The 23,838-nt window shown below is 32.3% G+C and overlaps 1 protein-coding gene across 1 annotated transcript; it reads right to left on the reverse strand.

Annotated features, from left to right (window-relative positions):
- Nucleotides 1-1,810: 1,810 nt before the first annotated feature.
- LOC105780350 (zinc finger CCCH domain-containing protein 11) lies at nt 1,811-6,850 on the reverse strand. Its single transcript, XM_012604626.2, has 8 exons — nt 6,542-6,850; nt 5,515-5,599; nt 5,269-5,409; nt 5,088-5,176; nt 4,189-4,377; nt 3,903-4,033; nt 3,726-3,825; nt 1,811-2,173 (listed from the first exon to the last, which is right to left on the reverse strand). Exons 1-8 carry the CDS (start codon nt 6,716-6,718, stop codon nt 1,985-1,987), a joined length of 1,101 nt encoding a protein of 366 aa, XP_012460080.1. The 5' UTR covers nt 6,719-6,850; the 3' UTR covers nt 1,811-1,984.
- Nucleotides 6,851-23,838: the final 16,988 nt, after the last annotated feature.

Consider the following 23,838-nt stretch of genomic DNA (forward strand, 5'->3'; position numbering starts at 1 on the left):
TTCAAAAATTCTATTCAAAGCTCGACTCGAATAGAAAACAGGCTTACATGTCACTAAGAATAATTTTTAGAAAATAATTTCTCTCTCTAACAATAAAATATATTTTGCACAGAGTCATTCAAACACTAAAAATGATGTCTTCTCAAAAAATTAATCCATTTTCTAAAAGTTCTCTAAGAAAAAACAAAACGCAACGTTAAAAGTTACATCAACCTAAACAAAACTTAAGTTTATATACTACTTAAGTTTTACTTACATAAGAGTTATAATCTAATCAATTTTCTATAAAGTAAAGCTAAAATCAAGATAAAATAATATTTTCATAAGAGTCCCGATGTGATCCAATGTTTTCAACTATAAAAGTTCAACTCAAATATGGGTCGCCTTTTGACTTAAATATTCAAGGCTCAAGTTCAACTCAATCTCTTTTAAGTTTATAATACTTTATATTATGTTAGTTTTATATATTATATAATTTATAACACAAAAATAAATTTATGCTGAATATATAATACCGCTCTAATATAAACACTAAAATAATGTTAATATAACTATATAAAAATTGTAATAAATAAAAATATATAAAATTATTACATATTTAATTAAAATAATATAAATATTTTTAAAAATAATATGGACGGTCTTAAAATAGATTTGGTTTGATCTTTTGTAAATATGGATGAGTTTAAACAAAATTTTACATTCACATTTCAGATCAACTAGGCTTAAGCAACATAAAGTATGTTAATATCTTGCATAAATCAACTTGGCTAATGTACACCTCGCTTCTTTTTCTACTTTTCTTTGTTTGGGGTTCAAAGAAAAGAAATGAAAAGAAAAAAGAACTTAATTAAAAAAAACAAACAAACAATTGGGCTATTTTTAATATGTTTAACATATTATAAATTATTATTCAGTAAAAAAAAAAAAAGAAAATGGGAGAAGAAAATAAAGAATAGAGAAAAGAATGTGTTAAATTTTGTATTAATATTTTTATATTTAAAATAAAATTTACTGTTACAAGTTTATAGATTTTTGTAGGTTAATATTTGTTTTATATATTATTTTAATATGTTCATTGCAGTATCCCATCATTCTATTTTTATATTAAATTTTAATTATTCTTCTAAGTCAACACATGTCATGTTTATTAATAAATTTAAAAGAAGTAATTTATTCAACATGTTAGGAAATTTTAATAATTTAAATAATTTATTTAAAGTGATTGATCTACAAACTAACCCTCACATTAGCTTATTATACCTGATTTAAAAAATTATAATAAATTTAATTTTCATAATCAATAAATTTTAATTTACAGTTAATTTTTACCTTAACTAAAATTTTATAAAGAAAATTAGAAACCCCAGCGGAAGCGGGGATCAAGACTAGTGTACATAAAAAGGGACGTAGTAGGTCCTAACACCTTTCTTCACTGCCAAATTTAGCCTCGTTACCGTAAACAAATCACCCTTTTTAAAGAAATTTTACTTAGTTTATTCAAACTCTTGGCATGAAAGTTTTTAGTATATTCCTTTTAAAATTAAGTAAAACTTTCATTGACGGAATATACTAAAACACTTTAAGCCAAGAGTTTGAATAAACTACCATTGATAATGCAAAGGACTGCGCTTACTCTTCGGCTTCTTTGGAGCACTCATTTCCGAAACATTTTTGAACATGAGAATAAGATATGACCCTCCAGAAACATTTAAAAGAATATCCATGTCGAACAAATACAAGTTACACCCAAATCCAATGATTGGATTATGAAGCTTATTTGTCAACTAAAGATGCTGCATGAAGAGGCTACAAGAAGCAAAACTTGACTAACATTAATGAGCCAAAATAAGGTGCACGACAGAACATCTTTCCAGTTTCAAACAAATTGTTTCTCATTCCCGGTTAAACGTTAGGTTTACACACTCTTAATGCTTCAAGATTCTATGGAGTTTTATGCTAACCCTTTAAGAAAAATGGATTCTCAAGATGAACCTGGATTACCTGGTTCCTGAATTTGAACGGATGTTCTTGACAAACTAGCTTCAAGTTCATTCAGCTCATCCATGTCAAGTTCATCATCGTCGTCATCATCATCAAGAAGGATATCTTCAGAATCAGCAGCTACACTAGCTGTGCCACTCGGCCCAGCTGCTGTTGTGTCATCCTTGCCCTGAAATTGAAGACACTGAAAGTGAGCAGAGAAGAAATATATGAAATGCATCTTAAGTTTTCATGATCCTCATCCTCAGTAAATATACAAGTTTCTACCCACTGTAAATCAGACGATTTTAGCGTGTTACCAATTAAAATTTGATGTCTGAGATCAAAGATAAATAACAGATTCTGTTTCAATCAAAGCTCAAAAGCATTGCAAATCCAAAGAACCCCCAATGGTGAAGCCCCCTGTAACCAACACATGGAATAATCCACAACCAGCTTCATAGTAGCTATATGTTAACTCTTCATTTTTCTTGAAGCACACGTCCAACATCCATGTTTGACCATGTATCAGGACACAGATGTAAGTTTATCATATCCGACACTTATGCCCAAGTCTAGTTAGCATAGCATAGCTGGATAGTTCAATTGTAATATTAGCAGTTGCACCACCAATGCATGTTTAGAGAACAAATCAAATAATGAGTTTCCAATATTTCAATACATGGCTACACTGTGAAACACGATAAATCCAGCACTTCATGTCCAACATGCCGCATATAATAATAAATAAGCATGTCCACAAAACTCTTCATTTTTCTTGAAGTGCCAGTGTTCATGTTTATTTGGACATGAATATGATGATGTGATCCTCCAAAGACCCTCCAAATACAAGGAGAATCTTGGAAAAACGTTAAACTTACACATGCCTGACACCCACCATCGGAGTCCAATTAACATAGCTTGTAGATATGAAGTATCTAGAGTTCTAGATTCATGTTCTGTTGTGTTCCAAAGCAGGCAGGTATTAAAATCAAAGTAAAATAAGAAAATTTACAAGGCTCAAGGTTGCTGTTCCTCCAAAGCAAAAATGTCTCCCATATAGGGCTTTTTGTGCATGCGTGCATTGCGGTAGGTAAGTGGAGATAGTGATGGCAAAATAATCCAGACCCATCAGATTCTGATTCAACCGACTCTATAGGATGGGTTTTCTTATCGGGTTTGATGTGATGTGGATTCTCAATTAAATTTTGGATTCAGGCTGGCAGGTATTCAATTGAATTTTGGGTTCGGGTAGGGTGGGCTTAAATCAAACATGCCCAAGAAAATTACCAAAATACCCCTATTTAATTTTATAACTACTTTATACAATTTAATTAGGTTTCTTTTCCATTTTAAGACTTTATAACATTTGAACTATTTTTTTACCAATTTTAATTAGGTTTTCTTAATTTGTATATATGTATCTTATTTGATCTTGTAAAAATTAATAATATATAGAATTATGTAATGTTTTGAGGCAGGGTGGGGTCTAGGAGTTTTCTTTCTTGGGATCAAGTTTGGGTGTTAAAGTTTATAATAAAGTTGAGATCAGAGCGAGATGCATGAAAGTAGGGTCGGGTCAGGTCGCAAAAGACCACCTTGTCTCACCCCACTCTATTGCCATCCCTAGGTGGACAGAGAGGGAGATAGAAGAGTAATGTAGACCGACTACTGATTAGAAAAACAAGTTTTTGGCTGACAGTGTTATCAATGGTAACAAAGATTGATAGTATAAGAATTACCTTCTGCTCAGTATCCTCAGGTTCTTCTCTATGGTATGCCTCATATGCCTCAGCATCATCCACAAATAAACTTGCATCCGAGAGAAACAATTCACGACCACTGAAATTGACAAACAAATAAATAAGATTCCTCAAATGGGAGATGTTAACACCGATCAACCAGCAGGAAGATAATACCTCATGCGATCATTCTTAGCCCTGTCTGCTCGTTGCGCAGCCAAACTAACCTCTCTTTCTTCCATCTTTTTCGTCTTCCATTGCATAAATAGCTCAGTAGTCATTGGTGTCGATGATGTTGTTTTAGAACGCTGAAAAAAAAGAAACAATTACACAATGATCAAATACCGGTAAAAAAAAAATAACTAGTTTACACATATGAGCTAAATGGTCCTTTCATTGAGGGAAGAAAGAAAAAAAGAAAAGGATCAAATCACAACTTCGGCACAAAAATAAGATAATTTACCTGGTTTTCGATCTCTTCCTCAATAGTAATCTTCTCACTCTCTTCCTCCAAAAGAGCTTTCATTTGAGATTTCAAAACATATCCAGGTGGAAGGGCATGTCTGTAGTGACAATCCTTGCCACCATTTGGGCATACCCAGAACCAACCATACTGTTTCTTTTCGACAGCTTCCAGAAAGTGTTTGCACACCTGTGTCACAAGTATTATAAAAGTAAAGTTGAATTGGTACACATATCTAACCACATGAAGAAGTCAGATCACAAATAATAAATCTTCTCAAACATGAACAATAGAAAGACATGGGATTTGTTAAGAATGGCTTGTCAGTTAAGTTGAGAAGAATCAAAGCCAAAAGGGGAAATAACCTAAAACTATGTCAACGGAGTTGGTCATTAGCTGGTATTTAATTATGTTGCTCAACTCTTCATTCTTTTTGGAAATACCTGAGCCCAACACCTGTGTCTAATATGAGATTGGAGATAAGATCAGTCAAGGATTCTCAAAATTCAAGGGGAAACATAGAAAAAGTTGAGCATGTCCGTGTCAGACACACATCTACATCCGGCACTCACACCCAAGTTCAAATAACATAGGTTTTATTCTTCCAAGTGAAAAAAAAAACAACCATTACCAGACAGAATTAACACTTAGTGATTATCATCATTAGGTGTAAAAAAACCGAGTCCACCCAACGAAACCTGATTGCCAACATAATTTTCTAACTTCTAAGTTTTTGCTCCTCATTACACTAAACTCTACTTCCAAAAGCATTATTAAATTGCTATACTTCAACGCAGAGGGAAGATACAAGAGAGCAGAGCAGAAATTTTAAAATATAAACAGTGGAATACAACCAACAACTTATGAAATGAAAGATTGAGAAAGAAAGAGTTACATACAATCTCGGTGGGCTTATTCTGGTTATACTCTGTTTTCTTTGATTCAACAACCTTCTCAAGTGTCTCTTGATCCCAGTCCTCCATCGTTTCTTAAGGAAAACAATCCCAAAAAGAAATCAAAATCCCATTGGTACAGCAAAAAGTCAAATCATTGCATACTAACTATATGTTTATCAGTTACCTTGATCACGCTTATCACTGTAAATATCAATCTTCTCACCCTTCCGTTGAACATTCAAATCATGAGAGAACTTGCACTTAAACCCTTTCGTACATTGTCCTGCTTTAAAAAATTCGCACACTATCGACTTGGGATCCACACCTATCCAATACACAACTTCAGTTATCGACTAAACAAACCCAGATTTTAAATATAAAACACAAAACAAACGGATAATTAAGCACCAAAAACCAAAACTATACGTACCAGGAGGCACTTTTGGTTGTGTAACAGCAATTTTAAACAAATCATTTAACTCCTTCTCCCTAGCTTTCTCTTCTTCTTTCTTTTTCTGTTCATCATAACAATTTGCGAATTCTTTAAAGGAAGAATTTGGTCTCACAAGTTAACCGGACACCAACTCAAGCAAAAAAAACCTAAAATCAATTTTACTTTTACCTTCTAATCTAAAAAGATCTTTAAGCAAAATAACTTCCGCTCTTTAAAAACAAAACAAAAATCTCTGATCTCTCCCTTAAAATACCATCCATTTCAAAAATTACTATTAATTTAAAATATAAATATATATTTTCATAAATATTTTTTAGATATAAAAATTTTAAATTACACACTTACCTCTTCATTCTTTAATTTAATGATTCTGAAACCTTTTTTGAGTTAGTCTCACTAAACTCAACTGGAAGTGTCACTTGATTGTGATACTAAACTCAGTTTGTGTCACTTCACTCGTGACACCATACCCAATTGAAATAGGTGTCACTTCACTTGTGATACTAAATTTAGTCAAAGTATTCCATTATAGCAATGAAATAAATAATAATTTTATTATTAGCATAGATGCGCTAAAATGCATTGTATTTTCAAATATAACCATTGTTGTATAAAATGTGCATTTCGAAAAACTTAGTTTTGTTCTAAATACCCAAAAAATTATCAGAACTAATATTTACTTCAACAGTCAATATTAAAATATGCAAATATTTAACATGGAACGAATTATCCAACGAATACCTATTCCCTATAGAAACAAATAATCGTAAATTCATAAAAGTTTAAGAGTTTCCATAGAGAGAAAGAATTTATATTAAAAAGAATCTCTTTTTTTTTTTTAAATAAAAACAAAAGAAGGGGTTAAAACAAGCATTTACTTCAATATTCAATATCAAAATAAGTAAATAATAAACATAAAATGAATTTATAATGAATAATTATTTCATAACAGACTAAAATTGTGAATTCAAATATTTTGCTTTTGAGATAGAAAGTAGGGTACCTTAGCAGCGACTTTAGACGGGTCGGCTTTGGGTTGAACGGACTGCTGGAGATTTTGAACATATTTCTGAACATTTTTGCTTTTGTTTTTGTTTTTCAATCCAAAGGTTTTGTCTTCAACCACTTTTTGCTTCTTCGCCAAATCGGCTTTCGATTTCCCTTGCTGCTTTGGTGGCATTGTTCCGCGAATCACCGAATCAGAAAACGAAAATAATTAAATCGAAATTAATAAAAGAATGGGAGAAAATTTGAAACTTTATTTGCGGGCAGCGAGGGAAGATTTGGGAATTAGGGTTTTAAGAGAGTTCAATTTTATAGCGTGGAGAGTAGAGATTGAATTTGTTTGATTCAGTTCAAATTACGACTTTGTCCTCGCAAAAGGTTTTGAGCTTAAGGTGCGTTTTTAGCTTTTTATTTTGGGTAAATAAACCATGAGTAAATGGATACCGATCCACCATAATATCATCGAATCGTTAGTTAGAGTTCGTTTTGAATGAGTGTTCAATCGAATTGAGTAATAAATTTTTTGAGTCATATTTTATTATTTTAATTTTATTTAAAATTTTCTCGAGTAAAATTGTTCTAATTAAATTAAAAAATTAAATATGTCAAATTAAAATCTTATGACAAAGATAACTAATTTCATGTTAGAGGAAATAAATTTGAAACCATATGTATTTGGAAACTTTTTCAAAGCAAAACAATAAAAAAAGACTCTAGTGTGATAAACTTGAATAATTAATTAACTTATTTAGATATCAAAATTATTATTTTAGAACATTTTAAAATTTTAACTTTTTATATATCTTTTAGAATTTTTAAAATATATATATAATTTTTGGAATTTTATAAATATCTTGAATTTCAAAATTATTTTAAATTTTTAAAATTATTTGAATTTTTTGTAATTTTGTTGAGAGAGTGATCAATTTGCTCATTTTTAAAATTGACAGAGATTAGAAGGGTATTTACATCAATCTATTATTTGAGTTATTCGACTTATTCAAATTGTAAAATTTAACTCGACTCGAACCCGAAACTCAAATTATTTATTTGAGTTGACTCGAATAACTTGAAATTCAATTTTTTTTTTCAAAAATTTTAAATTAAATTAAGTTTTGCTCACCCCTGAGCTCGCTAGTGAAACTTAAAAAAAAAAACTTAATAGTCTAGTGACTTAAATAAAAACTTTTGAATAGTTTGATAATCAAATTGTAACTTTTTTTAGTTAAGTGATTAAAACGAAAATTTACACATAATTTAGTAACTAATGGTGTAGTTTACCCTTTTTATTTTTCAAAAATTCTTGGGTCAACTTTTAAATATAAGCTTCATATTCCATAAAAAAAAAAAACAAATTAGCTTGTTATCCATAAACTTCCAAAATTTCTAACCAAATACTAAAATCTCTAGCGGAACTTTCACTACGGCCCGCCCGAAATATGGGAGGGTTTGGATTAAAATATAGGCCCGAAATATGGGTTTGGAAAAAAAATGAGGCTCATTTAGAAAACGGGTCGAGCCTCGGGCAAAATTTTTTTGGCTTGGGCCCGGCCCGGCCCGAATATAATAAATATATATTTTTTAAATAAAATTTTCATTTCCCTCCCCATTTCCCATTTCCCATTTCCCTAAGCCCGTATATTTTGAAAATTTTTTTATTTTTATTTTAAAATTTTTAATTTTTATATTTCAAAATTTAAAATTTAATTTTAATTATTAGTATTGTTAAATTTGTTAATATGATATTTCATGGGCAAGGGTTCTACTCTAAAATAAGAATAAAAATTCTTTTTTTTAACTCTTTATAATTTATAAAATTTTAAAATAGTAATGGTAAAATTACACTTTGCCCTCAAATGATAAAAAATTAATTTAATCTTTTAAAAAGGGTTAATTTGGGCAGGCTTAGTATTTTTTCCCCAGGTCGGGCCTAGACAAAATTTCAAATCCATATTTCGGGCTGGGCCGGGCCAGGGCCTAGGAAGCGGGCTGAAATTTTTTCTGGGCCCGGCTCGGCCCATGATCACCTCTAAGCCGAAGATGTTAAATATGTTAGCATAGATTATAGATTTTGTTATATGTATAAAATGTTGTTATTTTTTATAAATAAAAAAAAGCTATGTTGTTATATTTTATAGATTATGGTAGTTATATATCATATAAATAGATTTTAGAATCGATGACGTGACTTGTCAAGGTCGACGTTGACTGATCAACGCTGATCATCAATGTTAATCAATGTTCGAGATCAACGTGCCACGTCATCTATTTCAAAATATATTTATATAATATATATAACAATATTTTTATAACAACTACCAATACATATAATTATTGCTAAAATTCCTATTGAAAACCTTTTGTAACCAAATACTAAAATTACTTTTGGAAACCCATTTTATAATCAAATATCAAAATTTTTATTGGAAACCTAACTTTGTAACTAAATACTTTGTAAAAAAATTTAAAAATTGTGAAAAGTATTAATTAAAAATTATAAAATTTATAATACCAAAATTAATTTTATAATCTTTATGATTCTTCAACATATCTATTTGTATAATAATATTTTATACTACTAAAATCTATTATATGTACCAATATATCTATTTATATAACAACATTCCTATTGGTCCATGCACAAAGAAATTTTGGCATTGACTTATAACGGTTTGATTTGATAAACCTATTTCAATATTTTTTGAGAATTTTGAACTTAAATCTTATCGTGTTAATATAATTTGTATTATCATTATACTCAATACATATCAATAAAAAGTAGTTTTTGTTTAATTGCAAATAAATTATTTTAAGGTGCATCTGTTATTGGTATAAACATTTTTAACATATAACTGTATTATTAAGTAAATACATATTATATAAATTATTATTTTAAATATACAATTTTATTTTTAATAAACATTATTCGGTTATAGAAGGGTTGTTTGATTTGTGATTAGAAAATTTATTTTACTATTGTCAAAACCAAATCAATTGAATCGATTTTGAAAATTGATGGTTCAGTCGATTTAATTAATAGTATATAATCAAAAATAGTAAATCACTTTAAATTGATAAAAAAGAGAATTTGTGATTAAAATTAGTGGTTTAATTAGTTCAATTGGTTATTATTATTTTAAAATTATTATTAAACCGATGACTCAATTAATTAAACAAATTAAATCAAAAATCGATAACTTGACTGATTCAAACATAAAGTTAAAGAAAAACCTTGAGCAATAAACCTTTGCAATTCGAAAGCCTTAGTAAACAAACTACAATTAGTGATGAATATTTTGATATCCCCATGCCATAATGATATTGTTAAAATTCATCCGTGTGATACATCAAAAGGTGAAAGGTAATGATATTTTTGGTGCCTTGAATCTTGACACCAACAAAGCGTATGACCGTATTGTGAAGCTTGCTAGAAATAATTTTAGGAGTTTTTAGTTTTGAAGTTTGTTAGATCATGAATATTATGGTATACATTACATCAATTTCATATGAGATTTTGTTCCACGGAGAAGTATTTAAACCAATAAAACGAGAATAGGGACTAATACAGGGTGTCCCTTGACAAGAATAAGATAATTTCTTGAATTTTATTGATAGACCTCAATGGTATATATATATATATATAGTAATAATTACTTAGAAATCAAATTGCTAAAAGATAATATATCATAATAATATCATATAATATCTCATTATGAATCAAATTGCTAAGAGATAATATCCATAATAATATCCTATAATATCTCATTTTTTGTAAAAGATAATATCCTATAATAATATCCTAACACCCCCCTCAAGTTGGAGCATACAAATCATAAATGTCCAACTTGCTGAGAAGATATTCAAATTGCGATTACCGAGTGCCTTTGTAAAAATGTCAGCCAACTAAACAGAGCTCGAAACATAAGAATGTGCAATCAACCCATCCCGGATTGCATCCCTAACAAAGTGACAATCCATTTTAATATGTTTAGTACGCTTGTGAAATATGGGATTTTGTGCAATATGCAATGCAAATTGACTATCACAAAATAAAGGAATTGTTTTAGGATGATGAACACCTAAGCTCAATAGCAAGGCCTTTAGCCATTTGAGCTCACAAGTGATGGAAGCCATAGACCTATAACCAGGCTCAGTAGAAGAAGAAGAAACATTATGTTGTTTCTTAGTTTTCTAGGAAATAGAATATTATCCTAGAAAGACAAGCCAGCCAGTAAGTAAATGTTGAGTTAATGGACAAGCAGCCCAATCTGGATCACACCACTCTTTCAAAGACAAATCACTATCAGATCTCAAAAGAATCCCTTGGCTAGGAGAGTCTTTCAAGTATCGAACAACACACAGAGTCGCGTCCCAATGCTCTTATCTCGACTTATGCATAAACTGGGGTAAGACATGAACTGAGTATGCCAAATCAGGTCTGGTCACTGCCAAATAAATTAAATAGCCCATTAACCATCTGTATAGCTCAAGGTCAAACAAAATCGTCCCTGTAGCATGCGCTGATTTATGATTTTGCTCTATTATCGATCCTGTGGGCTTTGCTCCCAAAAGACTCGCATTCGAAATAATATCAAATGCATATTTTCTTTGACAAAGAAATAACCCCAAAGAGCTATGAGCTACCTTTATCCCCAAAAAATATTTCTAAACACCAAGATCCTTCATATGGAAGCAAGAACTAAGATACCCCTTAAAAATTTTCAAAGTAGCGGAACCGTTCTCAGAAATAAGCAAATCATCAACATAAACTAGCACATTAATGCGTGCAGATCCCAGAGTGTATATAAAGAGAGAATAATCAGAATACGATTGAAGAAATCCATACTCTTTCAGTGAAGTAACAAGTTTTGCAAACCAACACTGAGGAGCCTATTTCAACCCATACAAAGACTTGAACGACAAACCATTCCAGGCTCATCAGGAGCAAAACCTGGAGGAAGTTTCATGTAAACCTCTTCATCAAGATCACCATGCAGGGAGGCATTATGGGCATCCATTTGATGTAATTGTCAATTTTTTGAAGTTGCAATAGCTAATAAAGCCCGAACACTCACATTTTTCCCCACAAGTACAAAAATTTCACTATAGTCAATACCTTCTACCTAGTGATTACCAAAAACAACAATACAAGCTTTAAGTCTCTCAATACTTCCATTGGGTTTATATTTAATCTTGCACACCCACTTACTACCCAGTGCTTTCTTTCCAAGAGAAAGTGTTTTTGGGAAATGTGTCAATATTGCAGTAAACATGTAATTGTTTTCTATGTATTTGAACGATGAATAAATAAATTTCACATTTCATGTTATGTCTTTTGTATTTCTGTCTTTCATATTTTGCATGCATAGTGAAATTGTGACAAACAAATATTAGCTCATTTATTGTCTAAGTTCAGACTAATGATAAGTGGTATTGTAAGAATGTTTACATTGTAAGAAAGACAACTTACTTCAGTAGATAATCTAAACGAGTCCTTAATCTCGTAAAAGAATCAAAGTAAGCATTTTATTGAAATATTGAGAATGATTATTATGTCGTCTAAAATTCCAATTGAGAAGATGGCTAGTCTTGGCTATCTGAGTAGTTGACTCCACAGGTAGAGACGGATGTATTCAATGGCAGAATGATACATTGGACTGGACCTAAGATGAATTAATTTTGAATCTGTTTGTGAATTAATTCACTTGTGACATTCATGGTGTGATTTACCTAAATCATGAGTTAGTTACTGACCATGCGTATGTAACTCATGTGCTTTAATATAAGTGAAGAATTGTAACACCCTTATCCCGTATCCGTCGTTGGATTAGGGTTATGGAGCATTACCATACAATCGGAACATTTAAACTTAATTTCATTTAATATCATAAACATAACATAAACCATTCATACATACACACATCGCCCCTATATTGAGTCCTCGAAGCCCAAGAAACACCTTAGAAATGATTCGTGACAAAATTAAAATAATTTGGAAAGTCTAGGAAAAAGTTACAAAAATTTGAATACAGGGGTCACACGGCCGTGTGGTTAGGCCATGTGCCTCACACGGCTAAGACACATGCCTGTGTCTCAGGTTGTGTAACCTTCAAACTAGGGACACACGACCGTGTCCCAACCCGTGCCCCCACCTATGTAACTCACAAAGTAGGTTACGCGGCCATGTCACACATCAGTGTGGTAGGCCGTGTAACATTTGAAATTGCCCCACACGTCCTTGCATCCTAAAGAACTCATCAGATGACACACGACCGTGTCGCCATGCCGTGTGTCTCATACGGCTGAGTCACACGCCCGTGTGGACCCAAAATGAACCTTAAACAACAAGTTTACCATTTCAAGCTTACTTGGACTCTAAGTAATCCATTTACCAACTAAAAGACCTATTCAAAGTGACATTAAGCGAGCCACAAATAAGCTAAATCAACATCCTAAGTGCCTAACCAATGTATCCTCATTTATACTACAAGTATATACAATTATACATCAAAATGAAACATTAATCGAAACTTATCAATTCACCAAATCTAACACCTAACCAATGTACCAATCATAGGCACCTCAAACAAAATATTGCATTAACACATATCATTCATATTTGCATTGAAACATCTTACCTTATTTACACATATATCATATAAGTTACTTATTTGCAGTTAAGGTCATACTTAACATTTTACATATCCAAAACAATAGTAATGACACAAAAGCCTATTACATGCCATATAATCCAAAATGAACGTTCCAAAAACTACTGAACTATATGGATAGTATGGCTTGAGTGCTGATCCGACCGTCCAACCTTCAGAATATCTACATGAACAAAAAATAACACAAGTAAGCTCAATGAAGCTTAGTAAGTTCAACATATTAAAACGATAAATCTTACCAAAGTAAGTACAACAAATCAAATAGTAATAGTATAACCAAATGTGTTCCCTGTCATCCACAATCTCAACCGGTGAATCGTAAAATTCAATTCAAAACTCAAATATATGACAAATCCATCAAAATCATTAAACAAGTTACCTTACCAAGATTTACAATCTGATGAATGACTTACGGATGAGAGTACATCGACAATCCAACCAAAACACACTAGATGCTCATAAGAGTTTATCCATCCGAAACACACCAAATGCTCATAAGAGCTAATCTATTCGAAACACACCAATGGCTTCGAAGAGCTAGTCCAATCGAAACACACCGAAACAGAGAGTATAACACGAGAGTTTGCAAAAAATGCTGAGCCTCGTTTACTCGAGAAACATATATATATATCACTCCATAACCATCTCCACTCCAATCCCCCATAACACACCATATCTTGACTGTATTCTATCCCGCGTTCAATCCGATCCACGTATAAAATTTCAACAATTTTTCCTTAAATAACTTATATAATTTATAATCAAATATAACTATCACATTACATATTATCATCAAACATTCCATAAAGATGTTAAGTTATAAACTGTACGAACTTACCTAGACTGAATTGTAATAGTTGCAGAAGTTCAGGGATTATTCCGTAATTTTTTCTTTTCCACGAGTATCAACTAGATCTTGATCTAAAATATAAAATTCTACAAATATTACCTTACATTTCACCTTCCAATTCACTTTAAATTTTATACCCTTTTATTTTTAAATGTAAATAATTACCCCTAACTTTTACAACTTTTGCAATTTAGTCCATTAACTTGAAATTCATCAAATTAACCATTTTTCTCAAGTCAATATTCCAGAAGAATATACTAGGCCCTTAAATAGTCCCTAAAGAACATCAAATTCACTATCAAACACTAAATTTTTGACATTTTCAGAATTTAATCCTAAAATGAAAATTTAACAAAAATCACTTCACAAAATCATCAAACAACCAACCAAAGCTTCAAATACATGATTATCATAAAAAAAATTTAAGATTCATCAATGGAAACTTCTAAAATTTTTAACAGATTAAAAAATGAAGGTACGGGCTAGTTAGACCTAGTTGCAACGATCTCAAAAACATAAAAATTACAAGAAACGGGCATGAATTTCACTTACATGCAAATGTTTTATTCTTAGCCGAATTTGAAGCTTCAAAAATGGAAATTTCCTTTTGATTTTTGGTGGAAACATGGAAAAGATGATAGAAAGCCTATTATTGTCCATAAAAAACCTATTATTGTCCATAAAAAATAAACTTAAACTTTAATTAATTTACTAAATTACATATTTACCCTTAGTTATAACCTTATAAATCAACAATTTAAAAGCCTATTATTGTCCATAAAAACCTTATGGACTAATTGTTGCTTTAGTCCCTTTTCATTAATAATTATGCTATCAAATCAATAGAATTGAAGATTTACTATGTTTTGTATGTTTTTCAATTTAGTCCCTTTCCTTAATTGACTATCTACACGTTAAAATTTCTTAACCAAATTTTAATACGACTCTAATGATCCATAAATATTCTAAAAATAATATTTACGAGTCAACACGATGAAAATTTATGGCCCCAAAACCACTATTCCGTCACCATTAAAAATTGAGCTATTACAAATCTCCTCCCTTAGAAAATTTCATCCCTGAAATTGTTACCTGAGAATAGATTTAGATATTGTAGTTTCATCGATTTCCCAGGTAGCTTCTTTTGTTCCATGACGATTCCATAAGAATTTTACTAACGGTAGCCATTTATTTCGCAGTTCTTTAACATCCCGAGCCAAAATTTTCAATAGTTCATCAAAATATGTGATATCTGACTGTAATTCTATCTAATTATGAGGAATTATATGTGAAGGATTAGATCTGTACCGTCTCAGCATTGAAACATTAAACACATTATGAATTTTCTCGAGTTCAGAGGGCGAAGCCAATCTTTAAGCTATAGGGCCAATTCTTTCAACAATCTTGTATGGCCCGATAAATCCCAGGCTCAGCTTCTTTTTCCTGCCAAAACGTAGCACTTTCTTCCACAGAGAAACTTTTAGAAATACTCGATCGCCAAAAAAAAATTCTATATCTTTTCTTTTCAGATCCACGTACAATTTCTGATGATTATATACAACTTTCAAACAATATCGAATAATTCGAACTTTGTCTTCTGTTTCTCGGATCATATCAATTCCCACCATTTTGGATTCACTCAATTCAGACCAATACAACGGTGTTTTACATTTTCTTTCGTAAAAAGTTTTGAACGGTGCCATCTTTTTACTGGATTGATAACTGTTATTATAAGCAAATTCAGCTAACGGTAGATACTTTTCCTAGCTACCTTCAAACTTGAGTATACAACATCTCAACATATCTTCCAGAATCTGTATCACTCGTTCTGACTACCTGTCTGTTTGAGGATGAAATGCTATACTGAAATTGAGTTTAGTGCCCAAAGCCTCGTGAGTTTACTCCAAAATCTAGATGTAAACATCGGATCACGATCAGAAGTGATAGATATAGAGACCCCGTGTAATATCACAATCTTAGACACATATAGTTCCGATTATCTCTCAAGTTAGAAATTTGTTCTGACTGGAATAAAGTGTGTCGATTTAGTCAATCTGTTAACAATTACCCAGATTGAATCTTTCTTTTTTGGAGTTATAGGTAAACTAGACAAAAAATCCATCGTGACTCATTCCCACTTCCACTCAGGAATCATAACAGGTTGTAGTAAACATGACGGTACTTGATGCTCTGCTTTTACCTGATGACAAATCAAACATTTAGCTACAAATTCACAAATTTCACGTTTCCTACCCTGCTGCCAGTACATCTGTTTTAAGTCACAATACATCTTCGTGCTACCAGGATGAATGGAATATGTACTATTGTGAGTGTCAGACAGAATATAATGCTTCAATTCTAAATAATGCGGAACATAAATCCTATCATGATAACGTAATGTACGATCAGCATCAACACTGTACTCAGTAATCAAATTATTTTGAACCAAATGTTGTTTCAATGTCAACTTCAGGTCGTCGTTTTGTAAGTCCCGCATTCGTTACAGAAACAAGGGTTTAGGTCTCAACTTTTCTTCATTCAGAGCTAAATGAGCGTTCAACGTTCGAAGTGCAAACAATGACGACTTTCGACTGAGTGCATCCGCAACTACATTAGCCTTTCTAGAATGATAATCAATAACCAGATCATAATCTTTCAGTAGCTCTAACCAACGTCTTTATCTCAAATTTAGTTCTTTCTGAGTCATCAAATACTTTAAACTTTTGTGATTCGTAAACACGTGACATTTCTCGCCGTATAAATAATGTCTCCAAATCTTCAAAGCGAATACAATTACAACCAATTCGAGATCACGAGTAGGATAATTTCTTTCATGTGGCTTTAACTATCGTGAAACATAAGCTATTACTTTCCCTGCCTGCATCAATACACAACCTAAACCTTTGAGAGATGCATCACTATAGACAACATATGCTACCCCATATTCAGGCTGAATCAACATTAGAGCTTCTGTCAACATGTTTTTCAGCTGATCAAAACTCTGTTGGCACTTATCAGACCAAACAAACTCGACATTTTTCTGTAGTAATCTGGTCATCAGTGAAGCAATGATCGAAGAGTTTTTAACAAAAAGTTGGTATTAACCTGCTAAACCTAGGAAACTCGCACTTCAAAAACATTTTTTAGAGTTTTCCAATTCATCACAGCAGAAACGTTACTCGTTCAACTCGAATCCCGTTAGATGATACTATGTGACTAAAAAATCTAACCTCACGAAGCCAAAATTCACATTTACTGAACTTTGCATACAACTATTTTTCTCTCAAAGTCTGTAACACAATTCTCAAGTGTTGAGCATGCTCCGATTCGGTCTTGGAATAGATCAATATATCATTAATAAACATAACCACAAATCTATCCAAATAAGGCTAAAAGACTCGATTCCTTAAATCCATAAAAGAAGCAGGGACATTAGTCAAACCAAATGGCATTACCAGAAACTCATAATGACTGTAACGAGTTCTGAAAGCAATCTTTGACACATTACAGTCTTTAACACTCAACTGATAATACTCGGATCTAAAATCTATCTTCGAGAACACTGTGGCACCTTTTAATTGATCAAACAAATCATCAATATGTGGCAAGGGATACTTATTCTTTATTGTGACTTTATTCAATTGTCTGTAATCAATACACAATCTCAAAGAGCTGTCTTTCTTTTTCATAAACAATACAGGTGCACCCTAGGGAGATACGCTTGGTCGAATAAACCCTTTATCTAACCACTCTTGCAACTGTGCTTTCAACTCTTTTAATTCAGTTGGTGCCATGCAATATAGTGATATCGATATCAATGCAATTCTAGGAACTAAATTAATCAAAAATTCAACTTCACGATCAGGAGGCAAACTCGGGAACACTTCAGGAAATACATTAGTAAATTCATTAACAATTGGTAACTGATCTAGCTTTGATTCTGGATTTCTGGTATCAGGAATGTATGCTAGAAATGCTTCACTACCTTTACGTATCAATCTCTTTGCGAAAACAGCTAAAATGATTCTAACAACACTATTTGGCCCATCAGATTCAATTGAAATCATCTCTCTAGTCTGGTATCTCAAATCAATCCGTTTCTGCCTATAATTTACAATTGCATCATGTAATGATAGCCAATCCATACCAAGAATAACATCAAATTACCGAAAGGGTAGTAACATTAAATCAGGAAACTCACATCCTCTAACTTTCAGTGGACATTTACAAAAAACTAAGTTAACTATCACACTCTGACCTAGTGGATTAGTAACTTGAATATCATATTCAGTTGATTCAACAAGTAGTTTCTTTTACTTTACTAATGCAATGCAAACATAAGAATGAGTTGACTGGAACGACGGAAATGTGCAAGTGTACACATTCACAACAAGTAATAAAGTGACAAGTAAATGTCGAGGTATCGTACCCACAGGGATTGTGAAAAGAATTATTTATGAATGCAATTAAAAACGCTTTGGTGAAGAAAAATATTTTGATTTGAGAATGTGCTTAAAAACTAAGTTTTTAACTAAGTAAAATAAATAAAAAGAAAATAAAAGTTTCAATGCACGATTTCAAAAGATGATTTTAATCATGATGACATAATTGTGTTAGATTAATTACATTTCTTAACTTAGAATTATTAAACTCATGTTCATGTTGTTACGAATAAATTCACGGCAACTCAGTAATTTGCTAACTTATGAACATACTTACCTACCAAAATCTACTTATGTCTTGACTATATCTCTATGCCAATTCAACCGGTTAAACAAATTTTAATAAGCAAATGTGTTAATACACATACATACTTATGAAATTGAAATAATCTCTTGTACCTATCTCTATGCCAATTCAAACAATTAATTCAATCTCATAAGCACATAAAAGATTACGTGAGGTAACAATGTATTTCTATCTTAAAACAGTTTAATCACAATAATCTTGCAAGTTATGCAAGGCTAATGTATCGTTAGATACCGTTGCTAATTTAACCCTTAACTACCTTACAATTCAATTAATTAAAAGGATAAGGAGCAAGAATATCGTGTCAATTAATTACAATTCAATCCATTTAAATAATTAATTTATTAGTTACCTTACAATTATAATGCAAGAATAACTTAGTCATGGTTTTACTTAATCAAACATCTTACTGAAGCCTATAACAACAGAAACACAATTTTAATAACTTAAGTAGACGAAATGCAATAAACCTAACACATATTAAATTTAAGCCATATTTATTAAATTAAACATATAAACATCACAAATATTCATATACATGTTCATAACAACAACAATAAAATTAAAAGGATAAGGAGCAAGAATCAAATTTGGTGTTTCTCCGAGGCTTAACTAGTTTGCTCCACTCCTCATTCTCCGCTTGTTCTTGTTGAATCGAAGCTTTCACGAACACATGAACGCTGCTCCAAATGGTGGTTGAATGAATCTTTTTCAAGAGGTGAAATCAACAAGGGAAAGGGGAAGAAAATGAAGGACAATGGAAGGGAATGAAGAGAGAAAAGTGAAAGAGAAGTAAAGAAATGAATGGGTTTGAGATGTGTTTGAAGTAAGAAACCAAGGGGGTATTTATAGGTTGAGATGACTGCTAAAATTAGAAAAAATCAGCAGCCATAGAGTCCCCCCATGGCTGGCCACACATGTGGCAAGTTTTAAGGTTTCAAACTAGCTATCTTAAGGTAGGGGCAAATCTAGAAAGGCATAAGTAGTGGAGGGGTTTGAATGAAATTTGAAAGAGTCTTCAAGGGCTATTTTGCAACCCAAATAATCAGCCAAACAAGCTGATTGGGTTAGAATGTGGGACGGTTTTGGGCTGCCCAGTGCTCGGTTGGTTCGGTTTTCTTGGTTCAGCTAAACTAAACCCCTTTTCATAATTAATTAACAATAATTTATTTAACCCAAATTAAATTGAATTAAAATTAAAATTAATTATATTATCAATTAATATTCATAATTTGGACCGTCTTAGACTAAAAAATTAATTTTCCTTGATGCTTCAAAATTTCTTCTCGGTTTTGTGCTTCTAATAGTGTCTAATGAGCCGTTTTTTGCCCTTTATGCAAATCTGTCGAAAATAATCAAAATTAATCAAAATTTGATATAAAATTAATTAAAATTTAACATGTTAATAATTTGAGTGCAATTTAATTATTTTATAATAATTATATATTTTTCGACAAGAATTTTACCGAAATTGCATGAATTTAAGTTAAAAAGGGCATGAAAAAGTGTGAATATTTTCGTGTTTCCATTGACCCAGGGTCAATCAGTGCATGCACAGTAACTTCAAAGAGATTGAATTACCCACAATCATATTAGGTACAGTAGCTTCCTCTTTGGCTCGAATGGCATATGTGTGAATAGATGCTCTAACCTCTAACTGAACAACGGTGTCTTTTGCTCCTGTACAAGTAATCCCACCAATACTTTTCTGGCCCGGACGTCTACCTTTCTGAGATATAGACATTTGCTTTTCATTGTGTTCTTTATTTTCATTTAACTGTTTAGGACACTTTCAAAGAAAGTGATCAGTTGACCCACATCTATAACATGCTCCCGACTTAGCTCTGCACTTGCCAGGATGAAATTTTCCACAATGTTTACAACTGGGCTTCGGAGCATTTCGTACACTTCCCACATTTTAAACTGGTTCCATAGGAGTTTTAAAATCATGCTGAATCAAATTTTTTTGTTCGGGTGCTCAGACATTGAAGTAGCTCGATTAAAGTCTTCTCTAGTCTTCTTTGCTGGTGGTACAAAAGACGACTTAAAAGAACTTCTCTTGTTAATCTCTTGAATCAGTCTATCCCTTTGTATCTTGCGGTTGTACACTTCCTCCAATTTCTGTGCACGATCAGATAAGACAACAAATTCTCAAATTTTATTACCTCTGATCGTTATTCTGATTTCATCATTCAAGCCATCTTCAAATCGGATACACATATCTTATTCAGTAGGCACAATTTCTCGAGCATATTTACTAAGATATACAAACTCTCTCTCATACTCAGCCACTGACTTATTTCCTTACCGTAACTCAAGAAATTCCCTCTTTTTCTTGTCCAGATACTGTTTCCTGACATACTTCTTTTTAAACTCGGTCTGAAATAAATTCTAGGAAATTTTCTCTCTCGGTACCACAACTACCAATGTAGTCCACCAACTGTACGCTTTTTCTTTTAGCAGTGAAACAACAAATCTAAGAAAATCATTAGGAAGACAAGCTATTTCTTTAAAAACTCGTAAGATGTTCTGAAGCCAATACTCGGCTTTAACTGGATCATTTTCCGGTCTACCTCAAAATTTTTCGGTACCACACTCCTAAGCTTTTCTATTGGAATTCATCGACTAAATTCCATCACAGGAGGAGGTGGAGGTGCAATAGGAGGTATAACAGGGGGTAGAGGTCGTTGAACTAGAGTATTCATTTGTATAAATTCATTGAACCACTAGTTCATAAACCCGAAGAACATGTTTTTAAGTTCATGCTCATGTACTTGTGGAATCGAGATATTACTACTTGTCCCTTGATCAGAGGTCGGTAAATTACTATTAACCTCGTCATTGTCAGCATGATCAAATCCGTCTGACATCTTTACAATTTATAAGAAAAACAAAGGTTAGATCGAATCGAACATGTTACACTATCACAGGTTATATGACATGTAATTCTAGACATTAATCATGCTACATTCAGTCCAAGAATCGACTAAACCGTAGATCTGATACAACTAAATGTAACACCTTTATCCCGTATCTGTCACCAAATTAGGGTTACAAAGCATTACCATATAATCAAAATATTTAAACTTAATTTTATTCAATATCATAAACATAACATAAACCATTTATACATACACACACCGTACCTATATTAAGCCCTTGAAGCCCAAGAAACACCTTAAAAATAATTCGGGACTAAATTGAAATCATTTAGAAAGTCTAGGAAAATGTTACAAAATTTTGAATACAAGGGTCACATGGCCGTGTGGCCAGGCCATGTGCCTCACATGGTTAAGACACATGTCCGTGTCTCAGGCTGTATAACCTTCGAATTAGGGACACACGGCCGTATCCCAACTCGTATCCGCACCTGTGTAACTTAGTAAGTAGGGTCACACAGCCATGCCACACAGTGGTGTGCTAAGCTGTGTAAGACTCGAAATTTCCCCACACAGCCGTGTGCTAGGCTGTGTAACTTACTGACTTGCATCCCAAAGAACTCATTAGATGACACACGACCGTGTCGCCATGCCGCGTGTCTCACATGGCTGAGTCATATAAGTTACTTATTTGCACTTAAGGTCATACTTAAGATTTTACATATCCAAAACAATAATAATGAGACAGAAGCCTATTGCATGCCATATAATAAAAAATAAACGTTCAAAAAACTATCGAAATATATGGATAGTGTGAATTGAGTGCCGATCCGATCGTCAAACCTTCAAAATATATACAAGAACAGAAAATTACACAAGTAAGCTCAATGAGGCTTAGTAAGTTCAACATATTAAAACGATAAATCTTACCAAAGTAAGTACAACAAATCAAATAATAGTACAACCAAATCTATTTCCTGTCATCCACAATCTGAACCGGTGAATCGTAAAAATTCAATTGAAAATTTAAATATATGACAAATCCATTAAAATCAGTAAACAAGTTACCTTACCAAGATTTAGAATCCGATGAACGATTTACGGATAAGAGTACATCGACAATCCAACCAAAACACACCAGATGCTCATAAGAGCTAATCCATCCGAAACGCACCAAATGCTTATAAGAGTACATCGACTAGCTCACAAAGCCAAAAAATTGGACTCAAAGGATTTATTTTAACCCAGCTTGGAAGTGGGTTGCTGAAAAGAACAATTCTGCCTTCACATTGAGCCCAAAACTGTCCATTAAAGGGGAATGAGCCCAAATTTGGCAATGACCTAGTAGAGCAGCCCAACCAAATTTTGGAAAAATTAAATGAGGGTCCTTACATATGTTAAAAAAACCCACAAATAAGCCCTAGTAAAATCTCAAAGTTGTTGTCCAAACCATGCCACAAATTGAGCAAGAATTATGCTTGAATCATGAAAAAATCAACCCCTTTTCCACAAAATGTGGTCGGCCATGCATGGGAGATTTTTAAGGGATGTTCATGCTATTTTTAGCAAACTCCCAAGCCTTCCCTCATGTATAAATACCAACTTCACTCATCCCATAATCCAAGAATCTCATCAAACATTCACTCACCTTTCTCTTCTCTCTTCCACGCCTAAGCCCTCCACTCTTTTTTTTTCTATCCTCTCTTTGAGAGTTCCCTTAGCTAGAAGTTCTTGAGAGAAAATCTCTCTTGGCCAACCACATGCTCATATTCATGATCCTAAAGTATGAAAACTAGTTTAATCTATTACACTGAATTACAGCAGATCAAACTCCTCTACACTTAAGTCATTGCTTGTCCTCAAGCAAGGCGAGATAGAAACAAAAAAAGAAAAGACGACCCTTTAGCAAGTATCTTACACAGATTGGTTTCAGAGTACATAACTAGGTATTTTTATATTTACACATAATCTTGGCATGGTATATAAATGATATACCAATTTCAATATCAAACACGTAAGTCCAGTATGTTACAAAGTATATAGTCATTAAAGTTTTCAAATATATGAATCCATCCATAAATCATACAAGTAATTTGATTATCTTAGTAGAAAACAAACAGTAGTTATTATAATTGCTCAAAATAAT

This window comes from Gossypium raimondii, chromosome 4 (assembly GCF_025698545.1).
Source record: "Gossypium raimondii isolate GPD5lz chromosome 4, ASM2569854v1, whole genome shotgun sequence".
In the NCBI taxonomy this organism is placed as follows: domain Eukaryota; kingdom Viridiplantae; phylum Streptophyta; class Magnoliopsida; order Malvales; family Malvaceae; genus Gossypium; species Gossypium raimondii.

Bases quoted from the DNA above. Each gene is read 5' to 3' on its own strand.
- LOC105780350 (XM_012604626.2), bottom strand. From the start codon at position 6,718: ATGCCACCAAAGCAGCAAGGGAAATCGAAAGCCGATTTGGCGAAGAAG. The intron at 5,600-6,541 runs GTACCCTACTTT...TATGATGAACAG, and splicing joins CGTCTAAAGTCGCTGCTAAG to AAAAAGAAAGAAGAAGAGAA. The intron at 3,826-3,902 runs GTATTATCTTCC...TGTCAATTTCAG, and splicing joins GCTAAGAATGATCGCATGAG to TGGTCGTGAATTGTTTCTCT.